The 10,497-nt window shown below is 40.5% G+C and overlaps 3 protein-coding genes across 3 annotated transcripts in view; 2 read left to right on the top strand and 1 right to left on the bottom strand.

Annotated features, from left to right (window-relative positions):
- Positions 1-35: 35 nt before the first annotated feature.
- Positions 36-4,381, bottom strand: LOC103135120 (piggyBac transposable element-derived protein 2-like). The gene is made up of 2 exons (XM_007547727.2): positions 4,199-4,381; positions 36-3,077 (listed from the first exon to the last, which is right to left on the bottom strand). Exon 2 carries the CDS (start codon positions 3,066-3,068, stop codon positions 1,311-1,313), a length of 1,758 nt encoding a protein of 585 aa, XP_007547789.1. The 5' UTR covers positions 3,069-3,077; positions 4,199-4,381; the 3' UTR covers positions 36-1,310.
- Positions 4,382-5,075: 694 nt separating this feature from the next.
- Positions 5,076-7,907, top strand: LOC103135119 (tektin-4-like). The gene is made up of 9 exons (XM_007547726.2): positions 5,076-5,185; positions 5,323-5,491; positions 5,664-5,789; positions 5,861-6,066; positions 6,154-6,406; positions 7,003-7,110; positions 7,198-7,341; positions 7,458-7,537; positions 7,625-7,907. Exons 1-9 carry the CDS (start codon positions 5,181-5,183, stop codon positions 7,827-7,829), a joined length of 1,296 nt encoding a protein of 431 aa, XP_007547788.1. The 5' UTR covers positions 5,076-5,180; the 3' UTR covers positions 7,830-7,907.
- Positions 7,908-8,387: 480 nt separating this feature from the next.
- The window catches only part of stmnd1 (stathmin domain containing 1), a 3,444-nt gene continuing 1,334 nt past the window's right edge, over positions 8,388-10,497 (top strand). The window contains exons 1-3 of the mRNA XM_016669217.1: positions 8,388-8,768; positions 9,605-9,776; positions 9,890-10,035. Coding sequence (XP_016524703.1) covers positions 8,706-8,768; positions 9,605-9,776; positions 9,890-10,035 — 381 coding nt within the window. The 5' untranslated portion in view covers positions 8,388-8,705. The remainder of the gene's footprint in view (positions 8,769-9,604; positions 9,777-9,889; positions 10,036-10,497) is intronic.

Genomic DNA, 10,497 nt, shown 5'->3' with positions numbered 1-10,497 from the left:
TCAGCTTCTTTAGGACTTTGTAAATGCGTAGTTTGAAAATTCTTGTTACATGTTTGATTTGCTCTGGTTCGCTCCACGACTCTGCTTTCTGTGCCCTCTCGTCTCTCGAGATCCCGCCCTTCCTCCTCCTGATTCCTGAAACTTTCCCTTTACACCTCTCTGTCTGCCTCACCCTCTCTCTCTTTCTATCTCTCTTAATTGGCCTTTGAATATTATAAAAGCCTGTAAATAGTGATATTTTTTTTAATCTGTGAAGTTGAATTTTGTGTTACAGACTGCATTCAGCATTTTTGTCTTTAGAATTTATTATGTAAAATTCCTATATTCAAAGTTGCCCGAATCCATTTAAAAGGAGCTTAAATGCAAATTGGAGAACCTTTTTGAGTAAAAGGTATATTGGCTTTTCTGATCCACTTTTGTTTGGACCAAAACCAGTATTGTACAAAGTATTAAGTATATATTTTTCTATTGCGTGTTTAAATGGAGGAGGGTGACTTTGGATGATAGGGACGTCAGTTTATTTTAAAGCCATGATTATTACTGGATGAGTGATAAAATTAAAACCATGGATAATTACATCAATAAAAATACAAAATAAATGTGGCGTTGTGTGGAGTTTTTTCTGCAGTACTAGCCTTTTAAGATTTGTTAGCTTCTCTTCAAAATGGAAAGAGAAATGCTGATTGAGCTCAAAATCATGACGCATTTTAGATTTTTATTTAAAAAAAAAAACATTGGAAAACATTTCATTTTACAACTACGCACTGTGATGCTAACTTGTCAGAAAGCACCTCCATTGAAGCGGGGTTACTCAAACACTGATGCCCACGAGGTTAATCATTTTTGAACATTTCCAATGAAATACAACTTAACGGCTGCCATAGCCATATATAGACACGGTTGAAGTTATCAGTCACTCTTAACTGTTAATTTGTTTTCATATTATGCAGCTTTTCAAAACCACCAACTGCACATTTTATGGGAAATCTTAATTTTGTTTTTAAGCAGACACCAAACAGCGGAGATCGATTTGGATCAATCATTAGAACGAAAACAAATTTAGTCGCAATGCATAATTGAACAAATTTTCAAATGCTGTTGAGTTTTTATCTGACAAATTTCTTCTGGTTTTGCTAAAAAAAAAATATGAAAACAGGAAAAACAAGACCTCATACAGTCAAACATGGTGCTGGAAGAATCGTGATCTGTAACCCATCAGGAACTGGATGACCTGTCGTAATTAAACCACGTGCAGAAAATGTCGAAGGCGATAGTCTGGCCGTCTCTTCATCTGCAGAAAGAAACTATTGTTACTTGTGAAATTCTATGAAGCAGTTATTGTGCTTGTTGAGGCACAGGTGAATGCCGCACTTCGAGCATTTGTAGACACTCTGGCCCTTGCATTTATTGAACTTGCAGCGCTGCCGCTCGCTGCCCGTCATTGGCCAGTGGCCCACGGCGTCCGACCGGACCTCCATGGTTGGAAGCGCCCGAGTTGGACCTCGAAATTTCTTTTTTTGCAATTCCCTTTCCCCGTCAGGTGACGGCGGTTCCCTCTTTACGCTGGAGTTTTCATTGAACTGCATGCAGAGCGCTTGCGCCACCGATGTTCTGAAAGCAAGCAAGTCCTTCCACTCCTTTTTTGGAACGTCCAGAGAATCACAGTCCCGCTGATACAACAGCCAGCTGTTCACAACCACCATGTCGACAAAGTGAAAAAAGAACCTGTGGTAGTACTTCTTTGACCTGACCTGGATGCGACACGACGCAATTTGCGCGTTGAGCGCGTGGACGCCTCCCAAGAACTTGTGGTACAGGCTAATGATGCTCGGGCATGTCACAAAGACGTTGTGTTTCAACTTTTTGTCCCATCGTTTCACTCTGGAGACAGAATGGGCACCGGGGAAATTGCTGGCAATGATCACCCCCTTGCTGTCAAACCATTTGACTGCCCTCAGTTCTGCACCGTCGAAGACGACCTTTTTCTCTTCGAACGTCCCTCTTCCCTTTTTCTTCATGTCGGAGTTGGTGCTGAAGCAGCACCCTTGCAGTTGGTTCAGCTGCACCGTCCCAAGCGCTGGAATCCCCTTCTTCGCAAGAGCAGCGAGCAAATCCAAGGAGGAGAACCAGTGGTCAAAATAGAGCAGGTGATCGTCGGCACGCTGGACGGCTTGTGCGAGCTTCAGCACGATGTTTCCAGTCGGTCCAATGTCGGGTTCTCCGCGTTCAGGAGCGGTTCTGCCGGTAAATATGTCAAACGAATGCACCAGGCCTTTTGTGTCACAAAGCACGTAGATTTTATATCCCCATCGATGAGGCTTCTTGGGCATGTATTGCTTTAGAGAGGATCTCCCTTTGAAAGGGACAATTTGTTCACCAATGAACAGCATTTGGTCTTGAGGGATAGCCTGAAATTTTTGCAGAAGGGAATCAACAATTGGCCTGATTTTGAAGAGCTTGTCCCTGCTGTTCGCCGCCATGTTGTTGTTGTCGTTGAAATGAAGGAATTTTGTAATTTCTTCAAATCGGTCTCGGGAGACCACATCCGCCACCTGCCGTATTCGACAATCGTTGGACCAGTACATTCGTAGCCTTGGCAAGTGTATAACACTGATATACATGACAGTGCCAATAAACTGCTCCAGCTCGCTGGGGTCCAACTTAAGGGCACTGTTGGGACTTTCTTGTGCACAATATAGATTACTTTGTTTCGAAATCGTTTCCAAAAGCTCAGCGTCGAAAAAGTCTCGGAAGTACTGAACGGGCTCTCTGATTTCATCCGCATCTGGAAGGGTGCCCTGCCAGACGGGATAGTGTTTTGCAGAGCTCTGCTGCTGAACGGAGTCCCACACGACCTCCTGCCATTTCGTCGAAGCGGCGGCTGACACCCTTCTTGTGGTAGCAGCGCTGGTGCACGCCGTGGCGTCGTCAGTCCAGTCAGGGTCTTCGTCGGCGCTGCTGTCGTCACTTGGTTCTGTTGCTCCGCTGTCCTCGTCGCTGTCGCTGACGCTGAGGCAGCTGTCGTCGCTTTCGATCGGCGGGACGCCGTAGAAAGGTGATGCGTCCATTGCAGCTTTCTGAGAATAGAGGGCAAATGTAATTATAAATCAGCATCTTTATCCTGTTTTGCAGCTAAAAACATCTAATTGGATACACCGCAACACGTTCTTTGAAATTAAATCAAATCAAATGTTTAATCTTTGAGTTAGTTTACCCAGAATTATTTCTATTTATAAGATGCAAGAATAATGAGAGGATTTTTTTTTTTTGTTAAATCAAGAAGTTTGTGTACACTAGGATTACTATGACTATATACAAACACAGTTGAAACCAGAAGTTTGCATGCATTAATTAAAAAGACACATAGACCTTGTTTTTTACTGTCTGAAGTTAAACCTGTCTGGTTCATCTTTCTGTGTTCTAAAGATGAATGTTTCTGCATGAACTCGGGAAAAATTCTTAATTTTTGGAGACATGACCTGTGGTCTGATGAAACTAAATTGAAGTTTTAATTCAAAATTTGAACCTTTCTACATTTGAAAGGATAAAGACAAACTTGAAAGCCTGAGAAAACCATCCCGACTGTGCAGCAGGAGCGTTTTGTGGTGGGAATCATGTACTATAAAAATATAAATAAATAATTGTGTTTATTCTAACTGATCTAAACAAGAAGTAGTTTGATCCAACATCAAAGGATGGGGAAAAAAATATATTTTTTAGACAGTGTGTGATGATAAACAATCATAATTATTTAATGGGAGCATAAAAAGTAGAACATGGCCCTGTTAAAATATTACCTTTTTCAATTATGATGCATAATTTCAAAACTTATCTGACCTTAATTGGGATATTTATCCAGTACAGTTCGACTGAAATCAAATATAGTCTCCTCTATCAAATTCATCACGTTTAATTTTCTCAAAAGAAACTATTCTTTTGTTGATTTCGAAGCAAATTTAAATCCACCAAAGGTTTAATCAGATCATAACTGATTCTTTTATGAGGTTTTGACGATCACCGTTTCATTTTTATAAATCAGGGGCGGGGAAATAGAGTTTTTACAAGCAGTGTGTAAACATCGGGGTTTCTATTGTATTCCATCAAAATACTATTCATTTGCAGCCATTACGGCCTAATGTAGCGAAAGCGCGACAAACCAAAATGGGCAAATAACTTTTAAAATTTACGTCACACATACCTTATTCCGACATGCCAGCAGTAAAAGCAACCGAGAAGTTGGTAGGTGTTTCTAGAACAGCACAATTTACCGCGAATTAGGATAATTTGCTGAATTTTGTAGCTAAAATCCGTGTGATCTCCCGAGTAAACACTTCCGCTATCATCAACCGGATGTACTTCACTCATCGACCAATAGGATTAGACAAAAATTGTCTTGTTGTACGTCAACGTTGCCGCCATATTGTGAGTGCCAATTAATTTAAAATGTAGTCAAAAATATGTTTCTTTGCAATATTATCAGAGACTGCTTTTTGAGGATATATGAATGTCTTACAATATAATTGCACGTCTCGCAAAGCAGAGAGATTGCTTGTTTGTTTGATGTGTAGGCAACATACATGGACAGTCAGTCATATGAAAAAAAATATTCCAGTTTTTCTAGGACCTGTGGAATTTTTACATGTAGAGTTCAAGTCTTATTCATATTATATTACGAATGTTATTAATTTTAATTGCGTTCTACCTTGTTTAAGTCGTTAAAGTAAAAGTTAACCATCTTTGTTTAGCTTGTAAACAAAATGTAGGGCACAAGCCTAAACTTTAGCTAGTATGCCCTTTTTAGTTGAAACATAAGTGACACTTTTGCTAGATCAAGTTTCTTTTGGCAAATCTGTGACTACAGACTATAACTTCATTTTCATTTTCTGCTAAATATTGGCCGCATTTATTTCGCTAGGCAGGTTTAACTAATGCAATAAATTTTGCTTTAGTAGTTCTTTACAGAATTCAAGTTGTTATTGTTTAATTTGTTCTGAAAATGGCCCATAATCTTGGATACCACTACTTGTTTTTATCTTTGTTGACATTTAACCGTGTATCCCTGGAGAATGGTTGAGGCTTCCATGCTCTACTTATTGCAAATAGGCTCTTTGTTGCCCCAACACTTTTGTTTCCAACTGAACTGAGATTCAACAATTCAACTTTTGCAGACAACCAAAACAATGTGGTAAGTAAGAGTGTTTAGTGTTACTTTTCTCAGATCAAATATGAAAAATTTAAATCAAATTCACCATTTTCTGTTGGCAGTATTTCAGGTAAATCTAAGTTATTTTTGATGCATTTTTTGCTTTTTTTATGTCACAGGAAAAATAATCCAAAGATGGATTGCCTGCAGGAATCAGAAGGTAAACTGACTCTCCCTGCCCTGGCTGACGGTATAAGTCTGTCATACAACAAACCACGACCTGAGAAGGACCACTATGTGAAGCTGAATGAAATCTTCTTCACCCTGCATAGCAATAATATTGCTCGGGTAAGGCCCAACTGCTGAGCCAAACCGCTAAATCTTGGGATGTCTTGTTGGATAGCATAAATTGAAATGCCTTCGTTTAATTAACTGGGACACTGTAGCCTGTCTTTCATCTGGTCATAATTTTTGTTGGAGGTTTCTTGATTTCAGGTGTATTTCCGTTTTATCATTGAAGGTTCCTTTGTCTATTCGTAACACCATGGGGCATTTCACATCCCGCCACATGGAGATCAGCCATTGGCAGGCCCATATTTATGAGTTAATCCGGCGAATAGAAAGAGAAATCATCTGTGTGGAGCAGGTACCTGCATCAGCAGCCAAACTCTCAGAGAACAAAGGTGGACTATTTTGTAAAACTGACTGTGCCCTCAGGCGAAAGACACGGCAGAGCACTGTCTCAAAGAGAGACAGCTGTACAGTCAGCTTATGAGTGACTGCGTGGCTCTCAGCAGCAGCCTGTGCTCGGAGGGTATGAGACAGGACCCGGTCTTCCTCAAGCTGAAGAAAGAGGAGCAGATGACCAACGAGAGCAGAGAGGCGCTGCAGAAGCAGATCTTCATTCTACTCGACAAGCTAAGGTCAGACATAAAGAGAAAAGCCCGAGTTAATCAGACTGGCGCGCCTCAGTAGGAAGACTAACCTTAACTTCTGTTTTCCTGCTGCAGCGCTCTGAAGGCGGTCCGTTCTCGGCTGATGCATGATTTTCAAGACAAGGTCGAAGCCATCAAACTCACCACCAAATGTATCACCTTTGAGGTGGACACCCCATGCTCTCACATACCTGCTCCCTCAATCAAACCAAACCATGTGAGCTACGAGACGTGGCTGTCCCACTGCCAAAACCTGAAGCTGACAGCTGAAAACCTGCTGAAGGACTCGTCTGCCTGCAGGGCAAACCTGATGTTCCTCCTGGCCAACGTAAGAGCAAATCACATCTCCAGCTACTGACAGGAGTTTACGTGCATTTATCATACCCAGAAATGCCTTACTCTCTTTTTTTTGGGGGCTTATAAGTTGCGCTTTTTTTTTTTTTAAGGGAGGAAGGACGGTAAAGTTTATATATTCAATCATTTTCATCTATGCATTTATGCACAAAGGCACAAAATAGATGTAGCATAGTTGTGCCCAGGATTTAGAAAAAAGCCTTTTCTCAACATTCTTGGTCCTGCTGCTTGTTTCTGATCAGTATCATGTTGGTCAAAGTTTCCAGTTCTTAATTGTTGATTTAGAGACGCACCAAAACTGTCCCACATGCATGATGCTCCATCACCATGTTTTATAGATGACTATTCCCAACATACCTCTTGTCACTGAGCTCAGATAGCCATTTCTCCACACAATATGTGACATTAATGAGAATCATATTCACTTTATTGCCATTACCAGTTAGAAATTGCTTTGATAAGTGTCGCATTTTATTATCCTGGGATATTCTTCATTAAAATTGCCAAAATGATCACTGTACTAAGGTCAGTGACACATGTTAATGCCTGTCATCTTTCCGACGATCGCAGCTGAAAGATGCCCACGAGCGCCAACGCAACAGCACTGCAGAAGCTCTCAGGAGGAAGATCCAGGAGCTGACCAAGCTCCAGGATGCACTGAACTTAGAGAGACAGAAGGTCGGCACGCTGCAACTTTTCACACAATCTCACAGCGTCTCAAACTCGGTCATTTAACTCCTTGTTGTTGTTGTCTGTAACCTTCAGATCCTGCAAGAGATTTCTGATCTGAACAAAGACATACAGAGACTGCTCCAACATATTCAGAACTGTGAGTCCAGGCTGCACCAGATCACCCACCTTCTGGAGATTCTCAACCAGAGACCCCGATTTGAGCTCTGCCTGGACAATGTAGGTGCTGCAGCCTGAGGGTTGTAGTTGTGTTATTTGATTTATTTATTTTTTTTCTTGTTTTTGTTACAGCTGAAACAAATCATAACTGGGTTATTTTCTCGTCCTTCTTTTAGCCCCATAACGCTCTCGTTCTGGAGAGACAGGACCTGGCGAAGATGCTTGGTGGTCTTCAGTCGGTGCTGCAGCTCACCCAGTAAGTTCTCTTCCCCCCGCCCCCATCTGTAATCCGTCTGCCGCCCGTCTTTATGCCGACTGACCCCCCTGTTGCCGTCCTTCGCAGGCAGAACCTGGCCGTGGCGCAGAAACATCTCATCTTTGTGGAGGACAAACTGATGAAAAATGCTCAAACGCTTGACATAGCGCGGAAGTGCCAGGCCCTGCACCAGAGCTTCCGGCTGGCCGTCGACACATCTGTGGTTCTGGGTAACAAACCCAGGCTTTGTAGAATCACGCAGTGCTCCAGCCCTCACCCCGAAATGCAGTAGCAGGCGCAACTGCTGCTGCCATCTATAGTCCTATTCACATGGCACTGCCAATAAAATGCCTAGCACTATTATATTATATTAACTTGTTTTCTTTGAGTGTCCATTTTTAAGTCTGCACTGCTTGGATTATGTGAAAAGGAAAACTGTGGGCATGAGCTTCTTGCCTCTCAAATTAGTGAAGAATGCTCACATGTATTTTATTTACTCATCAGTCATGTGCAAATATAAGTGAATAATATTTTTATGTATTATTTTATGGCTTTAGCTTGCTTCTGTTACTTGGAAAAAATGCAAGATAAATATGCATTAAATAAATAATTTGGAGTCTACAGTTAATTTGTGACAGATGGAAAGTTTTGCACAATGGGTCGTCTTTTTTTTATCATCCAGGTTTAAAGTATGTTTAAACCTGGATGATAAAACTAAATGTAGCTGCTATTTTTCCCCCTGAAAACAAACAAAAAATCTCAAATTGTCGAGTAGTAATTTTCCTTTGTTTCTTTTTTTTTAAATGAATGTTTTTGTTTGTTTTCAACATTCAAATGTCAACATGCTGTCTCCACTTATTTTGTTTTCCCCCCCAGCTAAAACCTTTTTTTTTATTAAATAAGATCCCTATCTTTTTGACCTCCGTAGAGGTTTGACCTGCAGTAATTACGTGTAACCTATCTCCAGAGATGTTTTCGCTGGTCGCTCTCTGTTTGCTCCTGGGTATCAACCGGGTCAAGATTTATTGTAGCAACGGGTCCTAGCAACGGGTCGGGCCCATGGAGACGGAGACTGTGTGAAAGTATGCAAGACGGGTAATTGTATACAAAGTGGAGGGGTTAAAAACGCGACACATTTCTCATCCGTCCGCTTTTTGACCTGCCAAAGATGGGATGTTCAAGCTCCACTAGCGTCGAGGTTCACCCGCTGGCGGAACCGAGCCGGGACGAGGTATGCTCGGTGTTTCCACCTGCTGTATGTGGCTCAAACTCTGGGGAAAGTGGGCGCTATTTACCTGCAGAGGTGTCTGAAACTGTCAGTCGTTTGAGTTGAATTGTTGTGTACCAGCTGTTGGAGTGAAAAAAAAGAAGAAGAAGAAAAAATGGCTGCGCTCACTTAAATGTCGCCCAGCTTACACTGTAAAACCCGATAAGTTGATTAAACTAAAATAACAAAACAAAACATAATTACTTTGACTTTGCTTTTGTTATCTAAAAAAAGCATCATTGTCTCACCTTTTATTGTTTTTTTTTTTGATTGATTAAGGTGTTTGAATTTACTTGTTTCTATTGAAATGAATTCCTCTTGTTTCAGTTGAGTTATGCACATTTATATATGTGTAAATTTTTTTTAGTGTTTACAATTACATATACATGTCTGTGGGCAAATGTACATATGTATATAGGCATATGTGCGTGCTTGTGCATGTAAATGTTGGTAAATGTATATGCATATATATTTACATATACACATATATACTTATATTTATATTACAACTGTATTATATAATATATATTTGTACTTATATATCTAGTTTTGCTTATATGGTGTTCTTTCTACACTGTACTGTTTTTTATTCTGTTGTTTTTAATTTCTGTTACTTTTTTATTTTGTTCTGTCCACTTAAATTTCCCACTCGTGGGACTAATAAAAGACTTTCTGATCTTTTATTCATCTTAACACTTTCATTGCTTCATGACAGCATCAGTAAAAACTTTCAGGAAGCACAACAATAACTTTGTAAAATCCTGAGTAGTATTTTCTCTCTGTTTCTCCTTTTGTGTCAGGATGAAGCAGGATCTAAATCCAGCGGACGTGGCGACTCAGCCAGGTCAAAGGGCACAACGGACAGCGGGGTCATGATGGAAAACAGAGACCATCTGGTGTTACCTGGAGGATTACCAAACAAAATCCCTCCTCTACCGTCGGAGAGCCTCAGGGAATGTGTTGCTCCAAATGGTGAGTTTCAGTTGCAAACAAGCTAAAAAAAAACAAACAAACAAAAAAAACGAACCTCGTCATGTTGCATGGAGGAGGAAAAAAAATTACATTTCGAATTGATTTTACTTCAGATGCTGAGCCGGACTTGCTGCAGGGTGGCACAACAGTACAGGGGCGTCCCAAGTCCATGGAGATACTGGAAGAGCTGTGGAATCAGGGCATCATCCCAGTGGGACAAATACGGGAGAAAGACAGTGGAGCTGCCTACTGCATCATGGTGGGAGCCTCACTTCCTCTGGCTGAAAACAGCAATTACTACCTGTTTCAATGTTAGAACTGGAATTTAACTTTGATACATCTTGAGCTTAAACATTGGTCAGTTTTAAGACTTTCCTACTCATTTGATATCAGATGATATTTTTAGACTTTTATTGTCCCAAAGAGTTTCAAGTGAGTTCAGTGAACACCCCTTTAAAATACAAACGAAAGCAGAAACATCTCAAATTTACCTCAAATTTCAGTCAAAATTCAAAACAGAACCATCATATATTGTTAAGCTTGTACGTTAGTGTTTCATATAATCTCATATAATTACTTATTTAATGTTAAATTCCTTTTAACAGGAGGTAAGAAGTGTTTCATGTCTCATCAGACATGTTGTAATTAATTAATAAAGTGTTAAAAATGATCATAAACTTAAATTTTAAGTGCTTCATATTTGTCTTTGGTTATGTCGTGT

This window comes from Poecilia formosa, unplaced genomic scaffold (assembly GCF_000485575.1).
Source record: "Poecilia formosa unplaced genomic scaffold, Poecilia_formosa-5.1.2 Scaffold21, whole genome shotgun sequence".
Taxonomy (NCBI): Eukaryota; Metazoa; Chordata; class Actinopteri; order Cyprinodontiformes; family Poeciliidae; genus Poecilia; species Poecilia formosa.
This window is presented reverse-complemented; position numbering and strand designations above follow the sequence as displayed.

Coding starts and splice junctions, on each gene's coding strand:
- LOC103135120 (XM_007547727.2), bottom strand. CDS start 3,068: ATGGACGCATCACCTTTCTACGGCGTCCCGCCGATCGAAAGCGACGAC.
- LOC103135119 (XM_007547726.2), top strand. Junction 7,111..7,197: donor TGAACTTAGAGAGACAGAAG/GTCGGCACGCTG, acceptor TGTAACCTTCAG/ATCCTGCAAGAGATTTCTGA. Junction 7,342..7,457: donor TTGAGCTCTGCCTGGACAAT/GTAGGTGCTGCA, acceptor TCCTTCTTTTAG/CCCCATAACGCTCTCGTTCT.